This window comes from Xenopus tropicalis, chromosome 2, assembly GCF_000004195.4.
Source record: "Xenopus tropicalis strain Nigerian chromosome 2, UCB_Xtro_10.0, whole genome shotgun sequence".
NCBI classification, from domain to species: Eukaryota; Metazoa; Chordata; class Amphibia; order Anura; family Pipidae; genus Xenopus; species Xenopus tropicalis.
The window spans coordinates 155,134,890-155,162,789 of NC_030678.2; the positions used below are offsets into that span (position 1 = coordinate 155,134,890).

The following is a 27,900-nucleotide window of genomic DNA, read 5'->3' on the forward strand; positions in this document are numbered from 1 at the left end:
TAATGGTTAAATGATTCCCTTTTCTCTGTAATAATAAAACAGTACCTGTACTTGATCCCCACTAAGATATAATTAATCCTTATTGGAGGCAAAACAAGACTATTGGGTTCATAAAATATTTAAATGATGTTTAGCAGACTTAAGTTATGGAGATCCAAATTACAGAAAGATCTCTTATCCGGAAAACCCCAGGTCCCGAGCATTCTGGATAACAGGTCCCATACCTGTACTATACATACATACATATATATATATATATATATACATACATATACATATATATATATATTTATATAAAAATTCTGGCCTAACATATCATGTAATTTTGTCATTATATATCTCAAAAAGTATTATGATGGGCCAGTCCATTTTTGCTGACAATCATATGGTTTTTGTACCCCTAATAACCCTTCACATGTTGGTACAATTCTAGAATATCTTACAAATAATTTGCAATGTCATAAAAATAACGCCTCTATGCTAGCACACTGTACTATGCAATGAATAAAGAACATTCAATACTTTCTAAGATCGGAGTCTGAATATTTGCACCTAAAACAATATAATAGTAATTACTGTTGTACAAGGAGAAAAAACATTTTTTGTTGTTGCTGTTAATTGGCAAAAGAAGAGGGCTCATTCTATAAGTGGTTGTATTTCATTTTATGGTCTATTGTGTCCATGAAAAGTTGATCTCCATAATACTTGTGAGACAATACGAACTGGGCCAGCATTTCATTTTCTTGGCTATTTCTATCGTTTTTCTGCCTGCCGCAAGGATCCGGTAGCGGGAATGGGATTGGACTGGGGCGAAGTTGGCAGAGCAGAAGAACGGACCAAGTCCCCTGTGTTTTGGGAGTTTCCAAGACATTGAGGCTCATCTTTAATCACATCAGCAGAGGACACAACAGAGTCTTGTTCTGGGTCGCTGCCCCTTCCTCTCTTTTTATCTTCCTCCTTCTTCCACTTCATTCTTCGGTTCTGGAACCAGATTTTTATGTGTCTCTCTGTCAGGTTCAGCATGACTGCCAGCTCTACTCTCCGTGGTCTCGAGATGTATTTGTTGAAGAGGAACTCCTTCTCTAGCTCCAGCAGCTGGGCTCTTGTGTAGGCTGTCCTTGTTCTTTTGTTCTCCTCTTGTTCCATTATGTATGATCCACCTGTAATGAGAGAAAATCACTATTTAGCTGTGGTTGCACATGCTCCTTGTATATGTCATATATATCCACACATCAACAGCAGAGCCCCATGCATGCAAATCAGCAGCCACCCTGGGAACAAGCCAAGTTCTACTCAAAAACTTTCCACTTTTGTGTGATATACTACATATTTTTGGCTTGGAGAAAAGTTTCAGAAGCATAGAGACACATATCACATGGTGCTACCAAATAGCCAATCACAGCCCTTATGTTGTATGTGTGGGTCAACAATACTTAGAACACTAAGCTAATTGTAGCCTATTGGCTCACCATTCCAAATCATATAAACAAAACTCCCCTTAAATGACAGAACTTAATTTATGTAACATTGTGTGTGTAGATTCTTTTGTTTTTATATAAGCTGGGTGATTATTCTTTCTTTCTGGCCTCCAAAAATCAAGAAGAAATAATAAACTGAACCCTGGTGGATACAACTGAACAACAGTTACAACTGAAGCATTAGATGATTGTACATCTCTATAGGGCATATGTGTCAAGCTGGCGGCCCGCGGGCCATATCCGGCCCGGCATGTAATTGTATCCGGCCCGCTGTGACACATGCGCGTAGGGGTTGGTGCACGCATTCGCATTTGCCGTCACGGACAGAGAGAGAGAGACAGAGAGAGCTGGCGGGAGAAACCGGCGCGGCGCAGAGTTCTGGCGCTTGCTTGATATTTTGGCTGACACAGGTACACGGGGCAATATGGCTGCTGGCACAGGTACATGGGGCAATAATATGGCTGCTGGCACAGGTACATGGGGCAATAATATGGCTGCTGGCACAGGTACATGGGGCAATAATATGGCTGCTGGCACAGGTACATGGGGCAATAATATGGCTGCTGGCACAGGTACATGGGGCAATAATATGGCTGCTGGCACAGGTACATGTTCAGCCCGCGACCTAAAGTGTGTTTTGAATTTTGGCCCCCTGTGCAATTGAGTTTGACACCCCTGCTATAGGGGGTAAAGCAAACAAAGAACCACAAGGAACCACATTTTTGTGTCCTCATTGCTCCACTGATTCTTGGCCACCACTGTCAGAGGCAAATCTTTGCATCAGACACAAAGAATTGTACATGACAGTAAATGACAAGCAACCATGGTCAGACCATGGGATGTGCCATGTAAGGAGTGGCCCATGGGCATTTCCATAATACCCCTTACCAACCCACCATTCCACATGTGCAACAGGGCAAATCCTAAGCTCCATGCTTACGTTCTGCTAAAGATAATTGGCTTTGTGCCAGATGCAATAACAAAGTTGTACAGACCTCAACTCCTTATACCTCCATGTTGGCAAATGCTGGAAACAGCATAAATGTATTTACCCAGGGGGCGGTGCTGGATTTCTACAGGGGCTCAATGGGATAGGAAGCTAAAAATGTTAGTTTGTAATTCACAGAAGCATGTCTTAAGATATAACGTGAGGATGGGTCATGACTCAGAGGCATGTTCCTTTAGCTTTATAAACTAGATCTGTTTATAAGATATGGCATTACAACTTCTGAGTAATGTACCATTGTGACATCCTTGTTGCAAAATTATTGCAATATAATAAACAAAAACCATTTATATTGCTATAATTTCCTGCTATGTATTGCCTTATGATACACCAGAGACATGAATATATGGTAAAATGCAATAACATAGGCTACAAATGGTGTTTAACTTGACTGAAACTTGATATATGAAATAAATTCAGTGTAGGACTGGGATTCCAGCAACACTCCCAGGTGTCAGTGGGTCAGCTTCTATCTGCTGTGTGCCCATTCCCAAGTGCTGCCCGAAGGTATGCAGAGTTGTGTTGCCCCAGGCCTGGGCCATTGTGGCCTTCCTGCAGTTCCAGACCTGACAGCACAATTCTTGCTTAGGTCACGCTATGAGAAAGATTCTATCAGTTCCAGTGACCATCTCATTGGGATGCTGATGCTGTTTGTATGTATCCAATTTTCCTCGTGCCTTTCCCTTTGGACTTCTCTGCTCTCTGCCCATTTCCCATAAACACTAAACTCACCAAAGGTGCTCTCCATTGCATATCACATAATGGGGCATCTGATCAAACCTTTGTTCCCTTCTTACATTTCCCTCTAAAGCTGGCCATACTGATATAATCAATGCGTGTATGTTTCGTATGTTTCGTATGATTTTCCGACCATATTTGGGTCCCGAATTATAGTCCTGATCATTTTTCTTCCATGGCGATCAGTCCTTTAGTCAATTGGACAGGTTAGAAAATTTTGGTCGGATAATGGTAAAATCTGTGTGTGTATTGTGTATCAGAAGATATCCTTGGGGGACCGACAATGCATTTCCGATAGATCACTTTCAAATGATTGTCGTTAAAACATCCTCTGATTTAATTTTTTAGGACTTTATCCTACAATTTCAATCTGACTGTTAGTTTTCAGGTAACCTATTGTTTCTCCTACTCCCATGTAACTGGAGGAGTCGCAAGCCAGACTTAGATTTTTTTATTAGAAGAACTATTGTCATATTTACCACCTTTAGACTAATGTCCCACGGAACAAATAGGTTGCCCACAGTAGATCTCTGCTATCACAAGCAACTAATCGCTCTGAAATGCCTTTCCATCGGCAACAATAGGAGTCCCTGGTGAAAAGGCCCACACATCAGGGATGTAGCGAACCTCAAAAAAAAAGTTTGAATATTCGCAAACTTTTCAAACCCCATAGACTTCAATGGGAAGGCGAACTTTAAAACCTAGAAAAGTCATTTCTGGCCAGAAAACTAATTTTAAAGTTGTTTAAAGGGTGCCATGACCTGGACAGGGCATGCAGGAGGGGGATCAAGGGCAAAAATTTCTCTGAAAAACACTTTGTTGACACAGCATTGCATAAAATCGCAAAGGCAGCTGGCAGACCTAGCGGAAATATGCAGCGTTTTTTGCTATTTCACGCTATTACCACCATGGAAACTGGATTTGCTGAAAAACGCCATGTATGGCGCCATGTATCGGGCTGAAACTGTGGCATCCAATGCAGAGGCTAAGGAGAAAGAATATTAACATCTAAAAGGAGCTCTGAAAACTTGTGGGTACCCAGACTGGGCCTTCATCAAAACCAAATCAAAGACCAAAAGAAAGACCAGACCTACAAACAGAAGGGAGGAACACAGCAGGCGAAACAACATAGTCATTCCATATGTTGCTGGAACATCAGAAAAACTTAGGAGAATTTTCAACAAACATCGCATTCCTGTGTTTTTCAAACCCAGCAACACCCTGAGACAGAAGCTGGTGCACCCTAAAGACCCAACACCCAAGCATATGAAAAGTAATGTGGTCTATGCTGTCCAGTGTAGTGAAGAGTGCTCAGACTTATACATTGGGGAGACAAAACAACCTCTCTGTAAGAGAATGGCCCAACATAGGCGGGCAAACTCCTCAGGACAAGACTCAGCGGTCTATCTACACCTCAAAGAAAAAGGTCACTCCTTTGAGGACAGTAACGTGCATATTTTGGACCGAGAGGACAGATGGTTCGAAAGAGGTGTGAAAGAGGCCATTTATGCCAGCTTGGAAAAACCATCCCTGAACAGAGGAGGGGGCCTGAGACACCGCTTGTCACCAACATACAATGGCGCGTTGACATCCTTACCCCGGCAGTTTCACAACAGTTCACACTTCCAGTCATGTACTTTGAAGGATTAACACCTTCATCAATGAGAATCTTGGTACCATTGTGATTGGATCATACCTTCTTACACCTGTCAGTTTCAGCTAACACCTAACTGAACAAGTTCAATGGAACCATTGTGATTGGATGTCTGTGACTCTACTACCATCAAGAGTTTAAATACCGGGGAATTCCCTACCAGTCATTTGAACTGAAGAAGCCACTCGGATGAGTGGTGAAACGTTTTCAAGAAAAACTCAGAAAAGTCCAGTTGTTTTAGACTTAATTCTACTAGATACTGTATATCATGACCTGGATGAATGAGAATCTTCATAGACATGTATGGCTTGCATGGCGTTTTTAGGCCGAGAAAAACGCAGCGGAAAAACGCCACGCGAACCCAAATTGCGAACATACGCGAAAAGTTCGCGAACTTGCGCGTTCGTGAACACCCAATGTTCGCGCGAATTAGTTCGCCGGCGAACAGTTCGCTACATCTCTACTACACATCTCTTCAGCTTTCTGAAGTTGCATGAAGTTGCCTGCAGGAGGCATTTCAAAGTGGTTAATCGCCCCCTGTAGCAGAGATCTATCTATGGCAACTAACTCGCTCCATGGGACATAAGCAATGCAGGGAGCTGCCTTCTTGCTCCCTTCCCATTGTTCTGCTGATCGGCTGCTGGGAGGGGGGGATATCACTCCAACTTGCAGCGCAGCAGTAAAGTAAGACTGAAGTTTATCAGAGCACAGGTCACATGGCTGTGGCACCCTGGGAAATGAATAATATGACTAGCCCCGTGTAAAATTTCAAAATCAAATATAAAAAATGGATTTCAATGCAGGATTTTGCTGGAGAAGCTCTATTAACTGATGGGTTTTGAAATAAACATGTTTTCCCATGACAGTATTCCTTTCCGCATTCTGGAATAGCCTGTTCTAATAATGGACCTTTGATTTTAACCACTTTTCTGTGTCATAAATCACCACAAATATGAAGTCCTAGGGAACCAGTAGTTACAAAGTACAAGGGTGAAAACTCAATTCCAGTTCTGTTGGTAAGCTTAGGGGACAATTCAGAGCTTAACAAGAGGGGTGTCCATGCATGAGAGCTGAAACAGTCTGGGACCCCCTCCTAGGGGCAGGGAGAAACGAAAACATGAATTGATTTGGTGTAAAAATGTGTGGAATGCAGAGGCGGGTTATAATTACTGCTCAGGTAGGGTCCAGGGCCCAAAGTTCCAGAGGGACCCAAATGTGTGGGCCAACCTGCTGTTGTGCCCAAATAATTGGCTTCAAGGTGTTTTATCTTTGGTAGATCACACAAGGGAATACATGGTGGTTCTTCTGCATTATTTAGACTCAAGGAAATCTGATTGCAGAATGGAAAAAATGGTCTGCACCGCTGATATTTGTCTAAACAGATTTTATCTTGACGGAGATAAGCATTTCCAATAATATTTGGCAGGGCTGGAACTAAGGGTAGGCAGGAGAGGCACCTTCCTAGGGTGCAACGATGATGGGCCAGACAGGTACCTCCCCTGCCTACCCGTAGTTCACGCTCCTTTATCATTGCCCCCATGCTTGGTATCATTGCCCCCATGCTTGTTATCGTATGGCGGGGGCAATGCCCCCCTGGAAAGGCATTGCGCATGTGTGCCCATAGAAAAGCAAAGAGTGATTACTGATCCTTAATACACAGTTGTAGTTTCTCTGGCTCTCAAGTGTTCTGTCCCAAGCACGGAAATATGCAGCGGCACATTTGTAAAGTTGCCAATTTGTAAAGTTGTGAGAAAGAGTAACCTTTAAAGAGGTAAAAATCACTAGTTTACCATCTAAAAATATGATATCAATAACTTATTGGCTGCGAGTTCTGGGCTATATGCTGTATGGGGTGCTTGTCTAAGGCTATTGTTGTGTGATATAGCAACACAGAACAAATATACATTCGTTTTTCCAAGATCAATTTGTTTACCTGAACTTTGGTCTTTTTTTTGTCGCTTGGTTCATTATTAGTCCCAAAGACTGATGGCGTCTATTTATGAGGATGGATCAATAAGTCCTATTCCTTACATGTTATAATTTGCATCTGATAAGTCCAAGCCATGATAAAAATATAGCTACACTGATAAATCCATGAAAGGTTTGCTGGATTAATGGTTATGCTTTCCAAAGACTTGTAGGAGACATTTCATTCCTTGTTTGAATAAAAAAAAAACACATGGCTCGTTTTCTATTTGTGTTTCATGGAGATATTAAGAGGTGTTGGTTTGTGTTTCCCAGCTTTTATAAACCTACAGTTTTAATTTTTTACTACGCAGCGATTGTCACAGGCTATTACTTATCATGTCCCATAATTCTCCTACTGTGTTATAATTCCCTTGATTGGTAGCCCAGGGGCACAACTAAATGACACCAGTAAATGAAGCTCTCATTGTTAATAATGGGCTTCATAGATCTCAGTGGAACAGCAGATTCAAAACTAAAATGCACCAACAATCCGTTGTAACCCAATTCCATAACTTAATATTGGTTCCAATAGAAAAGTCACACCTCAAGATAAGATTGCAATAGATGTGTCTATTGAGCAAACTCTCGATCAAATAGAAACTAGAAACCCCCTGTTTATATGGCCCTGGAAAGGTCTTGCTTAGATCCATTGGAAATAGGAATAATTCAGCAGGAAACACTGGTTGAAGGGAGAGAATTCTTCCTCACAGTCATGTTTGTAAGCCGTATAGCAACACTGAACTCCCTCATTAAATCACCAAACCCGATGGCATGAAGAATGATCAGAAAGGCTACCAAGAGGCGGATTTGATGGTCTACACTGTTTAAATGAACCAAAACAACAACATTGTGAGCACAGACCACAAAAAACTTAAGAATTGGCAACTCCTGAAGAAGATAAGTTGCCTTGTGTAAGGAAACTTATAATGGGTATGAGCCAATTGTACATAGGTAAATATAAACTCCTTTGTTGGCCAAGGCCAATTCCCAGACCTAAACCCAAAAAGAAAATTTTTAGCATGCTTTGATGATGTGTCATAGTAACATAGGAAGTTGGGTTGAAAAAAGACACATGTTCATAAAGCTGAATTTTTTATGTCTATAGGAAACTGCTATTGTCCACCAATTCTTCCTGAGAACATTTTTTACAGAACTTAAATATTTCTGCAATGATAAATCAACAGCTAAATTACACAGTCATTCCCATCTGGAAATGCAGAAGGAGCTAAGGCTGAAATGGAGGAAGGTATGTTGGATTCAAGTCAGGACACTGTTCCATCATTTACTTGTATAATTCATTAATTAGTGCATTAGTGAGCTTTCTTTAAGGCATAGTCCAACGTTAAATTAACTTGACAATGATATTATTATTATAAGGCCTAATTTTGCCCTAGCAACCAGGCAGTGGTTTAAACAAGAGACAATATGACCAAGAGAGGGCCTGCATAGAAAGATAAAAAGTAACAATAACATTGTAACTTCACAGGACAATAGGCCAACTAATTCCTTCCAGCTATGATGTTGTTAATCTCTACACAGGGATTCCCCGTGGCCAAAGAATCAATTTAGCAACAAAGATGATTAGAAAGAGTTGTTTGTATATTGAGGATGAGATAAGATTTATGACAGAGCTACCTGACTATAGTCCCTTTAGCATCTTTTATTATGCATAGAAATGTACGTCCTATTTCTGAAGGGTCCCAAGTAAATGAGCCCAATGAGTGTATATATTTATATATGTACAATTCCCACTGAATTCCACCTGTGAGATAGTGATGTCTCTTAAAGTTGGATGTGTCTTTACAGTGACCTCCACGTGAAACCCAAACATATATAATAATGCTCACAAATATGTTTTTTCTTCTTTATATTCACTTATATTCATTTCTTGAAACCTACAACCTGCAGAAAAGGATATACCTAGGGGCCATTCATACATGTAAGGAGGTATGACAGTCATGACGATATACAGTATCTTCCTCCAGGTTAAAAGAAGGGCAATGAAAATGTGGGTCCCAAGACACTAAAGGTGGCCATACATGGGCTATTCTAGCTGCCGATATTGGCCCCATAGACTGGGCACTAATGACGGCCTGCACGGCTGGTTTGAAAATTAGTTGGATCGGGGACCGCATTGGCTCGTTGATGCAGTCCCCCGAACCAACTGAAGCCTATACTGGTCTTTTTAATTAGATTGCTTGGCCCCAGAAATGATTGAATTGGCACAATATCGCCCACCCGTAGGTGGGGATATCAGGAGAAGGACCGCCAAGCTAGTGGATCTTGGCATGTTTGGCCACCTTAACGGATGAAGAAAGTATCAAACAATCTCTGTGGATCCTCAATGCTCAGGGATTTAAGCAAATCAGTGAGGCTAATGTCCCACGGGGAGATTTAGTTGCTACGATTATTAAAAAGCGAGTTCCAGCGACAAGTCGTTCGTCTTTTCCGACTTTAGTGATTACTAAAGATTTCCACAACGGAGCGATTCTATTTCCCATAAATCCAAGTGTCATACTCCCTGCCCACAATTACAAATGACATTCAGTGCAATGGGCGAATGCAGCGACTTCCCGCTCAGTGGGTTTTACTTTCAGCGATTCCAATAGCGATTGATTGACAATGCTTTTGCTCGAAAAAAGGTCTTATAGCATTTCAGAACAATAAGTAGTGTTGTCGGTTTAGGTACCAGCAATTTATATTTGTCTCTATGTATAGACATCCTTTTACAACCCCCAAAAGGAGGGACAATGACAAAATTAAAGAGGGTTTTTGCTTTCCCCCCTCCCTATTCTGTGTGTGTATTTGCTATTAATGATTACCGTGCCCATGAATGTAACTATTGTCTATTTATTATCAAGTGTCACTGCGGTATCACCTATATAACATAGACTGCCAAGGATTGTATTTGGCAGCATAACTGTGCGCTATGAAAATATTAAATGCAGGGCCGGAACTAGGGGTACCCAGAAGAGGCAGCTGCCTAGGGCGCAATGATTGGGGGGCGCCAGACAGGAGCCTCTCCTGCCTACCCCTAGTGCTACTTTGTCATTGGCATTGCGCACCCCCCCCCTGCACCTCCTCCTGTGCTTTGGCGCGCATGTGCCGTTGGGGGTGGGTGGGCGGAGTTGGCCGACCGGGTTGCCTAGGGCGCCCGGTTGGCTTGGCCCGCCCCTGATTAAATGGCAAAAATGGCAGAAATCTGTTTGTGTTTTTGAAAAACAGATTACAATGCAGGATTCTGCTGGAGAAGCTCTATTAACTGATGCGTTTTGAAAAAAACATATTTTCCCATGACAGTATTCCTTTAATACCTACCAGAAGCTGGATGTATGATAGCTGAGAAAACTTTGAAATCTAAAATCTAAGTAAATTCAAATCTTTTGAAATTTTTTTGAAAGATTCTAGACCCATTGAAAATGATTGAAATCCCCCTTTTCCCAGTTATTTCCTTAAGGACTTTGTATTTCAGTCCACCTTATTTAATGTGAAAAATTAATAAAAATAATTGAAAAGAAAATTATGAATATTTTTTTTAATAAATCAGCAAACATTCAGCTTTGGTAAAATATTATTATTTAAGTTTATTCAAATTGAAATATGATGTAGACAGTGATATTCTGAGATCATTTCCAGCTGGTCTTTATATTTTATGGTTTTTTTCTCCAATTATTTAGCTTTGTTAGATTTACTAAGATTATTTCAGCACTGGAACAATTTGTCCAAATTGTAAAGCCCCAAATAAATCCCAAATAATCCAACTAATAATCCGGAGGGGTGTTATATCTAAGCCTCGTAATGAATAGAATGGTGTTTGACGGCACATTCTGATGAATAGACGCGTTCATTTGCTTTGATTAATGTGTCAATTTGTTAAACCCTTTCCTGACAGTTTAGTAAATGTGAAGAATTTCCAGCTTCTGGGAATCTTTTACAGGTCACATTTTAATATTTGAGATTGTGTTTTTTTATTTTGATTGGTGTATATATGTGGGAATAATTTTTGGAAACCTTAGTCAGGATTTGTCAAAAGAAAAAAACATGGCAGGTAAAATCTAGGGAGTCAGTGGGGATCGTCTGTAACAAGTTTATTTACTTCCCAGGTCATTCAAACATTTGAGATTTGTAGGCCGGTTAAAAAAGAACGGAACAGCGTGATTCCTACTTGGGGACAATTTTTCTTCTGTAAAAAAGTGTAACTGAGAATATTCTGTCACTAGTGACGGGCAAAATTATTCAGCAGGCATGGAGTGGGGGCAAATTTCCACATTTCACCATTGGTGGATTGTTTCACAAAACGGGCGTCAAAATTCGCCTCGTAAAAATTGTCTCCCACATCAAAAAAGTGTCGCCTGCATCAAAAAAAAAGTTGCAGGTGTTGGTTCTTTTTTTAAGACACACACAACTAATTGCGCATCTTTTTGGCGAAGCGAAACGGGACAGATTCGCTCATCACTATCTGTCACCTTTTTCTGAAATAAGCTTGTGTTCAAAAACACTTGTTTTGTTGCTTTTTTCCCCTTTGATCAAGTTTTTTCCCCCCTCGACCTCGAAAATTAATAAATCTGCCTTCCTGTGTTAAATATAATGTCATTCTATCCCATTCAATAATATGAGCGGTTATTTCTATGAGAGATATAACTAAATATGGGGTTAAAGAAATATAGAAATGTTGCTCCAAAAAGTCCCACAAATTGCTTGAATATATCAATATGCTTATATCATTTTATGAATTAACAATTAAATTATTATTCCTACTTAATTTTTAAGGAGAAAACAGAAACACTGCCCCTCATGTAGTTTCAGCTTAATTCTTTGAGGGAGATTTTTTCTGTTGTTTGCCCTTCTATTAGGGTTTTCTCTGGTGAATACAATTTTTTTTAAAAATGTCAAATTAAAAATAAATTGCAGGCACATTCATTTCAACCTGTATCTCTTTCCCACTTATATTAATATAAAATAATCAAGTTAAATTGTATCAGTCTAACATTTTGTAGAAAATAAAAGACTGAATGTTAATTATCTTGATGCAGTTTTAGTATTTCTATTGTACAGGTATCAGACCCCTTCTCCAGAAACCCGTTATCCAGAAAGTTCCGAATTACGGAAAGGCCATCTCCCATAGACTCAATTTTAATCAAATAATTCACATTTTTAAAATTAATGTTTAATTGATTTTTTAGTAGACTTAAGGTATGGAGATCCAAGCTACGGAAAGACCCCTTATCCGGAAAACCCCAGGTCCCAAGCATTCTGGATAACAGGTCCCATACCTGTACTAAATTTCCAGAGAAAACAGAAATGCAGGGACTGAACAGAAACACAAATTACTGGGGGTTTTGGATCGAATTAAGATAAAATACTGCTCTCAATATTTACCCAAAAATGAAAGTGAAACATGCAGCGTCTTTTTTATAAACAATATTTGTCCACTAAATTTTAGGGAATAAAACAGAGAAAAGAGTGTGAATGTTTTTTATTACTTGTATTTTCCAATCTGTGCAGATTGTCATTTTGCTATTTGTGACTCATATTAGAAAGCATATTTGGAAGGGTATTAAGGGATTTTTATTGAAAGTAAATACAGGTATGGGACCTGTTATCCAGAATGCTCGGGACCTGGGGTTTTTGGGATAAGGGATCTTTCTGTAATTTGGATCTCCATAACTTAAACTCTGCTAAAATTCATTTAATCATTGAATAAACCCAATAGAATTGTTTATACCTTAGTTGGGATCAAGTACAAGGTTCTGTTATATTCTTACTGAGAAAAAGGAAACCATTTTTAAAAATTAGAATTATTTGCTTATAATGGAGTCTATGGGAGATGGCCTTTCCGGATAAGGAATAAGCAGAATGTTGTTGTTAAAAGAAATCTAAGCATCACAATGTTGTACAATTGCTTGTGATTTACTAGATACCATGCAAATGTGAGCTTTTACATTACAGCTTTTTATCACACACAATGGAATAACTATTACAGTGACATGTTTGGTTTGTGTTGTTATAGATACAGTTAACTAGATATTGTGTTTATAAAAATAATTTTAAAATTATAAATGATAAAAAATTTGATATTTGAAAAAAATTGGAAAATTACTGTCAACAAACATATTAATGCAAAGTTAAAGTATAATCGTTCCATTTTTGAATTTGCAACAATCCCATGAAACTGTATCTGCATTCCTACGCAATAATTGTGTGCCAAAATTGTGCAAAATTCTCTTACTAAATGGGATGTTCTCTTGAGCATTCTGCAATGAGTACATTATTTATTAAATGACATTGTTGGAAATATTATAATGAAATTGGAGAAAAGGAAAATATAAAGGGTTTTTAGGCTCAGCAGGTTGGAGTGTTGCTTTTGCTTTATCTGCTGATTTTGTGGGACCATTTTCACATTATCAGAATTCATTTATTTTTACATGATATATTTAATAATAATTGTTTAGCAATAATAAAAAGCAACAGAAAAACAGGAGAATGTGGTATTCCCTTTGTGAAAGCCTAACAAACATACAGGTATGGGATCTTTTATCAAGAAACCCCGTTATCCATACAGGAAGGCCATTGCCGAATTTTAACAAAAATCCAAATTTTTCAAAAATATTTTCCTTTTTCTCTGTATTAATAATACAGAACTTCTAATTGATTTGAAGATATAATGAATCCTTACTGGGTGCAAAACAGTCCTTTGGGGATTATTTAACATTTAAATGATTTAAAGTGATCCAAATTATGGAAAGACCCCTTACCCAGAAAACCCCAGGTCCCAAGCATTCTGGATCACAAGCCCTATACTTGTATAAAAATACAATCATGTGACCATATTCACATATTCACACTCTTGCAGTTCTGTTTGGCAGCAGCCTTGTTTGGAATCATGGGTCATATGGGAGGAACTACTCCAGAAGGCGATGGTGGTTTAGATGGAGGCATTTAACATGTAGAGGAGCTGAAGGTGTTTGCGAATGAGGCATGTGGTATCAGCCTTAATCTATAGAAGTGATATGAAGCACGTAGGTTTCTACATACCGTCTGGATACCTGGCGCCAGGAGGGCTGTATTTATGCACCTTATACATTGCAGTGTATACTTGTGGCTTTAGAAAGCAATTAATACCCTGCGTCGTCTTTCTTTTCGATTAAAAGTAGGTTATGAGTTATTTAAGAGTCAATTCGTTCATAAAGTTATTCCTTAACAATAAAGTTATTCCTTAGCAAAATCAACAAAACATTCCGCCTTTTTAGCTCTTTGCTAGGCTGCGAGTGGCACGGAATGCCGTATCTGTCTACATTTTTTGTTCACCCTTTGATAATTATGCTACAAAATTATAATTTTTCACCCGCCGCTAGCGAGCTTTCCTTCATACAATCCATTATCCTTTTGCGATATCCCATCCGTTCCCCTTTGCTCACCCTCATGTTTCCCCTTTAAATAAAATATTATTCAGAATTTATACTTCAGCTTAGCATAATTCTGTATTGCAAATCTTAAACGAATGTATCCAGCTCTACTCACTAGACCGTAAGCTACCATTTACTGTTTGTTCACCTTTAGTCTGATATCAAATGTACAGTACGGCATGAATCTGTTTGGGGGATTAACATTGAACAAACCAATATTATTCTTTATTTTCCTAATATATAAAGAAAAGAGAAGTAAAGGGATGGGACCTGTTATCCAGAATGCCTGGGACCTGGGGTTTTCCAGATAAAGGGTCTCTCTGTAATTTGGATCTCCATACCTTAAGTCTACTTAAAAATAATTTCGTTTGGGGCAAGTTTTTTATTATTACAGAAAAAAAGGAAATATATTGTAAAATTTTGAATTGGAGTCTACGGAAGATGCCCTTCCTATAATTTGGAGCTTTTTGGACAATGGGTTTACGGATCCTATACCTGTATTATATTTTTTTAAAGGTATCGGTAGATCTGCAGTTCCCCACTATTGCAGTTGCATTGATGATTGTGTTTTTTATTAGTAGTATGGTTTAATTCAGGCCTATGACATAGGGGTTATTGGACTGCTGGGATTTTCTTTAGTGGGAAATCTTAGCCGCTTGGGAAATTGCTTCTCGCCAGTGTCAGTAGTGTTTGACTTGAGTGACTAAAATCTCCAATAAACAAGAACAAAAAAGCTGGATCTAATGGATACCGACAGGGTTATGCCAGAATCATCCCCCCAAAATTTTCAGACCTGTGTGTGATCACCCCAGCATCATAATAGTATTATCCTAACATAGACAGCAACAGTAGTGCCCAGACATTTATATATATAGGGGTGGAGCACTAAAATAAAAACAGCCATGAAATCAAATGCCCAGGGGCCCCTTTGCCCAGGGTTGATTGAATTGATCCAACATCCCTGTGTAACACTGGCTTCAGAAATGGGGCCATTGCTGTTACTATGAGTAGAACTTATATATTAACCAGTATAGCTATTAACCTTATTTCCAGGCATATTCTGTAGATGTTTTTAATGGATCCTTGTAGATATTTATGTAGAATTCTGTTCCCAAGTGGAAAACACTGAGTTCACATAAGCAAAGTATGGTGATCGACAATTCTAAAAATTCAGAAAGCCCCAGGTGCTTAGAATTCTGGATAATAATACCCCTACCTGTACAGGTATGGGACCTGTTATCCAAAATGCTCGGGACCTGGGGTTTTCTGGATAAGGGGTCTTTCCGTAATTTGGATCTCCATACCTTAAGTCTACTAAAAATAATTTAAATATTGAATAAACCCAATAGGATTGTTCTGCCCCCAATAAGGATTAATTATATCTTAGTTGGGATCAAGTACAAGGTACTGTTTTATTATTACAGAGAAAAGGGAATCATTTAACCATGAAATAAACCCAATAGGGCTGTTCTGCCCCCAATAAGGGGTAATTATATCTTAGTTGGGATCAAGTACAGGTACTGTTTTATTATTACAGAGAAAAGGGAATCATTTAACCATGAAATAAACCCAATAGGGCTGTTCTGCCCCCAATAAGGGGTAATTATATCTTAGTTGGGATGAAGTACAGGTACTGTTTTATTATTACAGAGAAAAGGGAATCATTTAACCATTAAATAAACCCAATAGGACTGTTCTGCCCCCAATAAGGGGTAATTATATCTTAGTTGGGATCAAGTACAGGTACTGTTTTATTATTACAGAGAAAAGGGAATCATTTAACCATTAAATAAACCCAATAGGACTGTTCTGCCCCCAATAAGGGGTAATTATATCTTAGTTGGGATCAAGTACAGGTACTGTTTTATTATTACAGAGAAAAGGGAATCATTTAACCATGAAATAAACCCAATAGGGCTGTTCTGCCCCCAATAAGGGGTAATTATATCTTAGTTGGGATCAAGTACAGGTACTGTTTTATTATTACAGAGAAATAGGAAATAATTTTCAAAAATTAGAATTTGCTTATAATTGAGTCTATGGGAGACGGCCTTTCCGTAATTCGGAAATTTCTGGATAATGGGTTTCCGGATAACGGATCCCAACCATTAAGAGTAACTTGGTGAAACCCATATAGGGACAGGGAAGACAAATGCTCATCCGATAAAGGGTTTAGTCTCAGTCTTTCCAGTTTTCCAATGCCCTTGCCATTATTTATAATTCAATAATATCAATACAGGTATGGGTCTAGATTGCTAGAGACTTGGGGTTTTCTAGGCAAGGGATCTTTCCATAATTTGGCTCTCCATACCTTAAGCATTCTAAAAAAATATTTATATATTGCATTTATATGATTGTTTTCCCTTTAATAAGGATTTTTTATACCTTAGTTGGGATGAAGTACAAGGTACCATTTTTTTACAGAATAAAAAATTAGAATTATTTACTTTAAAATGGGAGATGGCCTTTCTGTAATTCAGAACTTTCTGGATAATGGGTTTCTGGATAACGGATCCAATACCTGTATATACATCTTTGTAAATTTATATGTGAGGATGTGAGGTATTTCTCCCATTAAGTAAAACGGCCATTTCCTGCCAGTACATTTCATTAGCTAAACAAACAAGTTTCATAAATGCAGTTATTCTCAGTCAAGAAAATGAAAAATCCTAAATGTGTTCATTATCTTATGCACCAAGGGAACAATCTGAATTCTATGAGGTTTATGAGATTTATAAAATTAGCACCACTTAATCATAAATAGAAAATATATTTTTCAATATTATTCTGTATGTTCAACTGTAATGGAAATAATAATAATAATAATACTTATTATTATTATTATTATTATTATTATTATTATTATTATTATTATTATTATTATTATTATTATTATTATTATACATAACATTAATAATAATAATAATAATAATAATAATAATAATAATAACATATAATGAACAAGATGCCAACTTATTCTGCAGTGTTCTACAAGAAATGGATGCATTAAAAGTGTAGTGTGTGCATTAAACATACAAAAACTACCTATAACCAATACAAGGGGTTTTCCTCTATATTTATCATATGCAGAATAATGTGCACATAGAATTACATTATAAACATACAGGTATTGGATCTATTTTCCAGAATGCTCAGGACCTGTTTTCCAGATCAGGGATCTTTCCGTAACTGGGATCACCACCTTAAGGCTGTTAAAAATTTTTTTAAAAATATATAAATCTAATAGGATTGTTTTGCCACCAATAAAGATGAATTATATCTGAGTTAGGATCAAGTACAAAGTACTACAGAGAAACCTGTTCTAGCAATGAATATTGACTGCATTAAATGGACAAATTAAAATAAAAAAATGAATTGAAGAATTTCAAGCCTACAGTATTCATAATTCTGCTGCACATAACGTAAGAAAAATCCCCACTGCCAATTATCTGCTAGAAAATACACTCAGCACTGTGCATTGCAAAATGATTGTCCCGGGCACACATGCAACAGCAGCGTATCTACTGTCCTACCCAGGAGCTGGAGCCTGTCACATTTGTCCCCTGCTAACAGCAATTGTGTATTGATTATTTTCAGAAAAAAAATGTTTCAATAAACACAGCGCAGCCCAACAGAATACAAATCGCTGAAAAAAAACAGTCTTTTTTTCCAAGAACGATTTTACGTGAAGATGAGGGTGCAGCTGCCACCTTAACAATCTCCAGTAATATAACTGAAATTCCCGTATAATTCAATTTATCTGCATTGTACAGTTTCTTTTAAAGAAGTATTAGAATGAATAATATGGACATGAAAAACGTTTTTGGGCTTTTTGTTATGCAGTGGATAAATATAATGGCTGTACAGCCGAGAGCGCTACGCCTGTGGCGAGACAGAAAGCTGAATAGAAGGCAAATTAAGGGTAACTAAAACTTATATTTAAACCTGTATAATATGCACATTGTTATGGCTGCTGTTCCTAATGCTATAGTGAAAGGGGATGGAAATGGTGTTACATATGCCCAAATATTATAAATCATTTTCCACCCAAATTTATACATACAGGTAAAGGTAGGGGATCCATTATCTGGAAACCCAGATTTGAAGCTTTGAATTACGGGAAGGCGACCTACCATAGATCACATTTTAATCCAATATTTCAAATATTTAAAAATGACTTCCTTTTCCTCTGTAATAATAAAACAATACATTGTACTTAATCCCAACTAAGATATAATTACCCCTTATTGGGGCAGAACAGCCCTATTGGGATTATTTAATGGTTAAATGATTCCCTTTTCTCTGTAATAATAAAACAGTACCTGTACTTGATCCCAACTAAGATATAATTACCCCTTATTGGGGGCAGAACAGCCCTATTGGGTTTATTTAATGGTTAAATTATTCCCTTTTCTCTGTAATAATAAAACAGTACCTGTACTTGATCCCAACTAAGATATAACTACCCCTTATTGGGGGCAGAACAATCCTATTGGGTTTATTTAATGGTTAAATGATTCCCTTTTCTCTGTAATAATAAAACAGTACCTGTACTTGATCCCAACTAAGATATAATTACCCCTTATTGGGGGCAGAACAGCCCTATTGGGTTTATTTCATGTTTAAATGATTCCCTTTTCTCTGTAATAATAAAACAGTACCTGTACTTGATCCCAACTAAGATATAATTACCCCTTATTGGGGGCAGAACAGCCCTATTGGGTTTATTTCATGGTTAAATGATTCCCTTTTCCCTTTTCAACTGAGATGTAATTCTCTAATTTATGGATAGTTTGGAAATGTATCTGTATCTGAGCTGTAGGGCACATTTATAATACAAGAATGGTGTAAAAATTCACTTTTTATTTTACTGTGAGGTATCAAAGTCCTCCCCTCTGTCACAAGACAAACTTTTCTGTAACAAAACCTATAAAAAATACCTCCAATGCAATTTTAATAGTCCTATGGAAGAAATAGTTCTGCATAAAGCTCTGTAGTGCCTCTGATCAAAAATAGAATTTCTTTTCCAGAATAGAGAGAAGAAACAGCCATTATTTTAATTAAATTAAATCTCTCAGGGCATTTGAGGAAACACAGTTTAATAGCAGAATGTAAAATATTTATTGAAGTACAATGAGAGCATTCTCCACCGTATACAACATTACAGCATTTTCAGAAAAATTCCACAATATACTGAAGATAGAACATTTTTTTTGTCAAATGCCTTGTTTTTGGGGCCTCTAGCCCCCAATGATAGCCCCCAATACTAGCACCCAATACTAGCCCCCAATACTAGCACCCATTGCTATCCCCCAATACTAGCACCCAATGCTATCCCCCAATACTAGCACCCAATGCTATCCCCCAATACTAGCACCCAATGCTAGCCCCCAATACTAGCACCCAATGCTATCCCCCAATACTAGCACCCAATGCTATCCCCCAATACTAGCACCCAATGCTATCCCCCCAATACTAGCACCCAATGCTATCCCCCAAATACTAGCACCCAATGCTATCCCCCCAATACTAGCACCCAATGCTAGCCCCCAATACTAGCACCCAATGCTAGCCCCCAATACTAGCCCCCAATGCTAGCCCCCAATACTGTTCCCCAATACTAGCCCCCAATGCTAGCCCCCAATACTAGTCCCCAATGCTAGCCCCAATACTAGCCCCCAATACTAGTCCCCAGTGCTAGGCCCCAATACTAGCCCCCAATGCTAGCCCCCAATACTAGCCCCCAATGCTAGCCCCAATACTAGCCCCCAATACTAGTCCCCAATGCTAGCCCCAATACTAGCCCCCAATACTAGTCCCCAGTGCTAGCCCCCAATACTAGCCCCCAATGCTAGCCCCCAATACCAGTCCCCAATGCTAGCCCCAATACTAGCCCCCAATACTAGTCCCCAGTGCTAGCCCCCAATACTAGCCCCCAATGCTAGCCCCAACGCTAGCCCCCAATACCAGTCCCCAATGCTAGCCCCAATACTAGCCCCCAATACTAGCCCCCAATACTAGTCCCCAGTGCTAGCCCCCAATACTAGCCCCCAATGCTAAACTAGTCTAGACTAGCAAAGCAGGTTCTGGGGAAGGTACAGAATTGAAAAATGGTTTTGTGTCTCTTAAATCCAAATAGCTCTCAAAATACTCTCAGGAAATGATACAGAAATTAAATTTTTGCCGCTTTTTCATTGCCCAAACTGGGTGGAGCTTCAGTGGAATAAAATCACTTTGTGACACCAATTTGCCACCAATATTTTGACAAATATTACTCCCCTTGTAATACGAAGTAATAGCAAAGCACAGTGTGTTTAAAAATATGATGATATGTACAATGTTGTTATTATATTCCTTAATAAATTAAACATTCATTTACTTAGAAATACAATGTTCAGTAAACTTCCGCATTCGCGGGAACCCCCTGGTTGAAGTGAGTGGATTTTTGATAACATGGGAAACATATGGGTTTGTCCCAGTCCCAGTAAGAGGGCAAAGGGAATAAGAGTAGCTCTTCCTCGGATCAGAGTCTACGCTTTCAGTCCATTGATTTATATACCGCGTGACTTCTTCAGGCTTTAGTGCTTGGAACCGATTAAATTACTGACAATGGTGGTTTTCTTATACTGGGCCAGAACTGGGCCAGGGCCTGATGCCTTAGTGGCACGGCCGAGTGAAGTTTTGGCTCCTCACTTTGTACTTAGTAATTATACAGTGCGGAAACACAACAACCGCCAACTGCCTTTTATTGAATTGCATTGATTATGTTGTATGGCTACTCTGTGTTCGTTGCTAGCTGCTATATTTATGCACTTTACTGGAGTACTTTGGACCGGGGATGTCCAGCTTCTCTGGCCTATCAGCTCTTACTGAATTATGACAAACAGCACCCCTTGAAAAGCAAAGGTAGTCAGGGGGATACTGGGAGATGCAGCCCAGTCCCTCATTCTAAGAACTGAAAATCCCTGTTACAGGGATCCTGCGAGATATAGTTGGACAAGAGCTAAGGGGTCTGGCCAACACTACTGCAGGAAACAAGTTCGGGGCTACATTGGTAGAAGGGCAATTTAATAAACAATGGTGGATTCTGAAACTGAATCTGTAAATGGGAGTAAAACAAGAAATGTATTGCTTTCTTAAGACAAGAATACTGTAGATTTGCATGACCACAGGCACCGTGTTGCTTGAAAAAGTAAATAAATTAGTTTATTAAAAATAAATAACCAAGGCAAAACAACAGTATGGCTGCCCCAAATGAGCTGCACAATTACTAAGGTGCCTGCTCTCAGTACTCCATATAATATTCACTGATGCGATTTTATCCTCTATGGTACGAGAATGGCAGCGAGAAAAGTCTCTCTGTGCTACATCCTACATAGAATAATCTGTTGCCGTCCTATAAAATATCGATTGCATTGATTGGATAATGACTAAGTAACAGCGTTATATCAGTACATTCAACTACAGGGTAAATATTGATCCCAGGGGAAATCAAAGTTGCCAGTTTGAAGACAAGAAATACTTTTCCTTTAGGTGACAGTAAGAATTAGCGCTAGAAATAATTTGCTGGATACGAAGGGCCCCCCAATACTAATGCAATAAATAAATAAATGAACGTTGCTGGTCGTTATGACACATTTCCGGTACTTTCATATCCTATAGCCATTTAAACATTTTTGGAAATCCTTTTTATTATCATTAACTATTAAGATAATAATGGTAGCTGTCTCAGTTATTACTACAGGTACGAGACGTTATCCAGATTGCTTAGGACCTTGGGGTGCCAGTAATTTTGAGCACTGTGCCCCGAGGCTACTAAAAACTTTTAGGCATTGAAAAAAATAGGATATTTTTGTTAATTGCAGGGTAACGGACAAAAATTAAAACTGTTTAAATAGGACCCTATGGGAAATAGGATTCCTGTCACTTCCTGGAGAACAGGTAGATCCCATAGCTGTGCCGATATTGTGGCTTTGTTAATGATGTTATACATTTCTTTATTTATTCTAATAAGTAGTAAAATTATAGGACCCATTATCCAAAATGCTCAGGACCAAGGGTTTTTCGGATAAGGTGTCTTTCCGTAATTTGGATCTTCATACCTTACGTCCCCTAAAAAATCAATACAACATTAATTAAACCCAAAAGGATTTTTCTGCGCCAATAAGGATTGATTATGTCTTAGTTGGGATCAAATACAGGTACTGTTTTATTTTTATAAAGAAAAAAGGAAATCAATTATAAAAATCTGAATTATTTGATTAAAATGGAGTCTATGGGAGACAGGCTTTCCGTAATTCAGAGCTTTCTAGATAATGGGTTTCCGGATAACAGATCCCATACCCATAAGTATGTATTACTGTGTCATTTAATGCTACCTTAAAATGGATATATTCATTTAACCATAATAGCAATAAGGCTATCACGTTATACTGGGAGTTGTAGTAGTCGGACAGCCACCAGTCGGATCTATGGGGCTCGATAGGCTCACAACCTATTATATTATAAAACATAGGGATTTCAGAGGTGACCGAGGAGCTCAGTGACAAATGGGCGCGAGGCTGCAGGCCGAGTGCTTTTATACAGATCATGGAACTCCTAGTTAAATTCTAATATCCTTATTTACAATAGGGGGTACATTTATTTTTTAAGTTACAACCAATCACAAGTAACAAGTGACATCATGGATTATAATGAATGACATTACAAAACAATCGTTTAATTTACCAAACCCACAAATAACTTTATAAAGATAATTACATCTTTACATGATGTCATCAATAATAAACTGGGGCTTAGTGATGTCACATTTGCTGCATGGCTCCCTGAATTTTGTTTATGAAAAGAAATAATGCACCTATTCTTGTAATAATAATCAGAGGTCACCTTAGTGTTTTATGGTCTGCAGCCTCAATAGTAATGTGGTTTCTGAGGTTATGATGCTTATGTATTATAATATTATAAATCATTTCTTATACAGGTATGGAACTTATTATCCAGAATGCTCGGGACCTGTGACTTTCTGGATAAGGGATCTTTGCTTTATTTGGATCTCCATACCTTAAGTCTACTAAAAAAAACCATGTAAACATTAAATAAACCCAATAGGATTGTTCTGCCTCCAATAAGGATTAATTTTATCTTAGTTGGGATCAAGTACAAGGTACTGTTTTATTATTACAGAGAAAAGGGAATCATTTAACCATTAAATAAACCCAATAGGGCTGTTCTGCCCCCAATAAGGGGTAATTATATCTTAGTTGGGATCAAGTACAGGTACTGTTTTATTATTACAGAGAAAAGGGAATCATTTAACCATTAAATAAACCCAATAGGGCTGTTCTGCCCCCAATAAGGGGTAATTATATCTTAGTTGGGATCAAGTACAGGTACTGTTTTATTATTACAGAGAAAAGGGAATCATTTAACCATTAAATAAACCCAATAGGATTATTCTTCCCCCAATAAGGGGTAATTATACCTTAGTTGGGATCAAGTACAGGTACTGTTTTATTATTACAGAGAAAAGGGAATCATTTAACCATGAAATAAACCCAATAGGATTGTTCTGCCCCCAATAAGGGGTAATTATATCTTAGTTGGGATCAAGTACAGGTACTGTTTATTATTACAGAGAAAAGGGAATCATTTAACCATTAAATAAACCCAATAGGATTGTTCTGCCCCCAATAAGGGGTAATTATATCCTAGTTGGGATCAAGTACAGGTACTGTTTTATTATTACAGAGAAAAGGGAATCATTTTTAAAAGTTTGAATTATTTGATTAAAATGTGACCTACGGTAAATGGCCTTCCCATAATTAAAAGCTTTCTGGATAACGAGTTTCCGAATAATGGATCCTATACTGTATTATGAATTGTTAATAAAGGGGATATCCACCCAAAAACTGTTTTTGCATAATGAAAGAAAATGTCAACTTTCTGATATAAAATCATAGAAATGATATTTAAAAGATTAATGTATTTTGGAAGAATGATATAAATATTGCAATAAAATCAGAATTTTGATTTACTCATTGGAGACAATAGAAAGGAAAGTGCAGGTAATAATTGTGCCATTCCCAGGCCGCGTGACCCAAACAGGCTCAGGCTCTCCTGTCAATCTCTTGGGGGTGATAAACCCACTTCCTGCCGGGTATCTGACGTCGTCTGGGCAAGGTTAGAGGGCAGAAAATATCTGCCCTGAATATTGCTAGAATATACATTTTCAACAGCCTATTTGTACAAAGCTATTAATAAAATATTTGCTTTGCAGGTGTGACAAAATAGTGCATAATGGGCCCCGTGATAACATTGTGCGATGAGATACAGGAATATTGTTCCAGAGACGGAGCTATTCTGAGCTGATAGAGGGCTTTCTCCCCAAATGTGCCAATCACGGGCAGACAAGCTCTGCATTATGCTGCCTGTTTCCGGCCAGACTCCCATGCACGGGACTAGGCAATAGCAGCAATAATGCATGAGTGCTGCGCCTCTAATCCCCAGCCTGAGTCTCCTACTCCACAACTTCCTATACAGCTATTCCCTTTCCATGGAAAGTACAGCGTGCCTTTAGGCTTCACCAAAGTCCTATCTCACAGCAGTGGTTAAAATGTAACTGTCTCTAAGGTATCCCATACACAAAGGGGACAAACATGGTGCCCAAACATAGTAACTGCTGCTCAACTCTACTGGAGCATTTGATTGGCTGATTATTATTAAAAGTACAGGCCCCAGCAATTAAATGAAAGTGATCTGTAGCTCACCTGTCCACTGTCCTTTCCAGGTGTGGGATTTGGTAGATTTCATCCATGGGAAAGGTAAAAGGGTTCGATTCCGTTCCTCTAATGTTGCAGATTCAGTGTCATCTGGGAATGGCATTTGCTGGTGGGGGTGAGGGATCCCTGGGTGATGGTGGTGATGATGGTGGTGATGGTGATGGAGGTGAGGAACAATGGGCTCTTCGGATATGGGCGGCACTTCATACGGTGAGATGTCTGGAGGACTGCCGGGGTCCAGAGCTACCAAGGGGTTGCTGTAGGCTGCTTGCTGCTGCCTTCCCATGTAAAGGCATGCTGGGGGGCTTGGGTTATAGTCCTGCGCCTGACTCCTCTGGAACGCACAAGGCTCTTTGTAAAGTGGAGCTTGGGGATAATATTGGTCATCGGTGTTCATGGCGATAAGCAGCTGAGGAAACCATAAGGTGATCACTCTGCACTTCTCTCTCAAGTCTGCTGTGTTAGGTGACAGGTAAGCTTTACCTGCAGGGAATGGTCCCTTGCCTTCCTTCTGCAGCCAGATTGGTCCATCCCTTGCACATGTGACTTGGCAGTGGACACCTGTTGGGAGGGGTTAGGACTAGTAGATAAGGAGAGCTCCTTCCCTATTCATGGTGACCATTTTCCCTACTTTTAGCACTTTATACGTGACCTCGGCCATTAATAGTACAAACTGCACTCATATTCGGGTTTTACGTATACCGAGGATTCCTGGCTAGAATTAAATCATGCTCTGAACAAATATGTCTGTCTGGTGAATCCAATATAAAGAATAAAAAGGGACATTTACAATGAGAAACTTTAGAAGTTGTTAAACTGCATTTCCCAGCAGGCACTATAATTTTCAATTTAATTGTATCTGGTACAAGAATGGTATCGGTACGTGTGTATGCGTGTATATAATGGATATATATTAATCATTAACAGCTGATCAATAAAATGTCATATTGGTGGTTGTTTAGCTGTTAATAGACTACAACTCCCATGATCCCCCTTGATTGCATGCCACTGATTGGACAACAAACAACATGATGAAATTTTCCTCGGAAATGACTCTTAATGAGGTCCTATACCTGGTTCAATTGGGGCATAAACTGTATTTGTGCTTTGGTGTCCAGGTAAGCGCTCCCAGTTAGTTATGGGACAATAGAGAAAGCAGAATTAATTGCTACTTGGGAGTGCAGCATAGACCCAGAAAGAACATTCATGTCAATGTACGTGGGGTAGTGGGGTTATGTTAGTTATGGGGTCCGAGAATATCCTTTGCTGGGTGACCTGGGGATGTCAAGGCATGCTCAGACTCCCTATGCTTGGGAATAGTACCAGCTGCTCCCCAGTCTCTGGCAGAATCACCAAGTGACCTTCTTTGAGCTGTTTACCAAGCAGCAGTGAATTGGGTCATTGTTGGATATTACCTGGCAGGAATCCCACTGCTATCAATACAGGGGCTGAGTGCACACCTATTGATTAACAGAAAGGGGAGGGGGGATTCTCTGAAATCAGTGGTTATCAGATAACATTTTGCTACAGCCACAGCAGGGTCTGGTGGTCACATTGTAAATCTCTGTAGCCACCTGTGTGCTAAATGTAATACATAAACAATATGCAATCGTTACAATGGAATAGTAGCATTATAGCCTCAAGCTGAAATACAGCAGGTTATATACAGCACATTAGCCACGTAACCAAAGCCAATGCCCAGTAGAGCAGGACTGGTACATCTAACCCATTAGCCGCAGCATTCTGACTGCCCATAGTACATCATGTTTTTTTCACATTCACCTAATACAGGCAACAAACACAAATATCAGTAAATATACAGAGGCGTGGGTGCTGCCATACTGCCATGCAGCTACCAAGGTAAAATAGAAGAAATATGTCAAAATGTAATCCAATAAATCTGTAGGGAAATTATCCCCAGAACAGAACAGCAGAATATTTATTTTATTGTTCTACTCAAAACTCCTTATTTCCACAACTGAACATAACATATTCCACCTCCCCCCAAGGAGTCATGAGGCCCCTTGGCTTTGTGTGACTACAGCTCCCAGTGCCCCCGTAAATAAAAAGGGGCAATAAGTTCTGGGAGATGTTCTTGAAAAGCTGGGCAATCTGGACATCCTAGGAAAGTGGCACCTAGAGTGCAATACATAGCCATCAAGCCCAGTCCCAATGAGTATAACATTTGGTCCTAAGCCAGGATGCATAAGCAGTGCCTTTTGGGGTACAACTCCCAGCAGCCCCTGAAAGCCAAAGGATATGTTGAGGATGCACTGGACATGTTGGACATGCCAGGCCACTCCAGACCCAATAAAGTGCATTTACATTGCAGCAAGTAACTATTGTATATGCTTATAACCAGTCACACAGACTGGTAGCCAGAGAGCAGTGGCCAATGCCCCAGTAGGGGGGCTAAAGGACATGGAGCTGACCCCAGGAGATAGTGCCCTGCTGGTTGGCTTGGTGACAACGATATGGGGAGGAGGCGAGAGTCGGGCAGGACAAAGATCACTCTCCCGGCTGACTGAGCTCTCACACAGGGAAAACATGCAGCTCCTATTTGCTCTGCACTTCTCTCTAATTGCACGTCCTGGAAATCCGTGTCCATTTAAATGCTTCATTTCCCCCTATTTCAGCACTTCTCTTCTACACCAACTGCCTAAGTGGGAGACTAAATGAGCCTGAGTCTGAGTCTCCATCCTTGCTCTGAATAATGCCATGTACTGCGGCCAAATGGGGCGGCCTGTAATGTTTTCTCATGTGGATGGGGGTACATACTGTATGTACGGGGGCATGGACAGACAGGTGAGCAACAGTTAGACAGAGAGCACTCACTTGTGCTATAGTAATTGTATAAATTGGCCCCAAACAT

At 39.1% G+C, this 27,900-nt stretch overlaps 1 protein-coding gene across 1 annotated transcript; it reads right to left on the reverse strand.

The window, feature by feature from the left end:
• Positions 1-236: 236 nt before the first annotated feature.
• pdx1 (pancreatic and duodenal homeobox 1) lies at positions 237-25,535 on the reverse strand. The gene is made up of 2 exons (XM_002934019.5): positions 25,017-25,535; positions 237-1,160 (listed from the first exon to the last, which is right to left on the reverse strand). Exons 1-2 carry the CDS (start codon positions 25,423-25,425, stop codon positions 754-756), a joined length of 816 nt encoding a protein of 271 aa, XP_002934065.1. The 5' UTR covers positions 25,426-25,535; the 3' UTR covers positions 237-753.
• Positions 25,536-27,900: the final 2,365 nt, after the last annotated feature.

Excerpts from the sequence above, each read along its gene's own strand:
- pdx1 (XM_002934019.5), bottom strand. The coding sequence starts at position 25,425 with ATGAACACCGATGACCAATATTATCCCCAAGCTCCACTTTACAAAGAG. Across the intron at positions 1,161-25,016 it reads CTGGAAAGGACAGTGGACAG|GTGGATCATACATAATGGAA; the intron begins GTGAGCTACAGA and ends CTCTCATTACAG.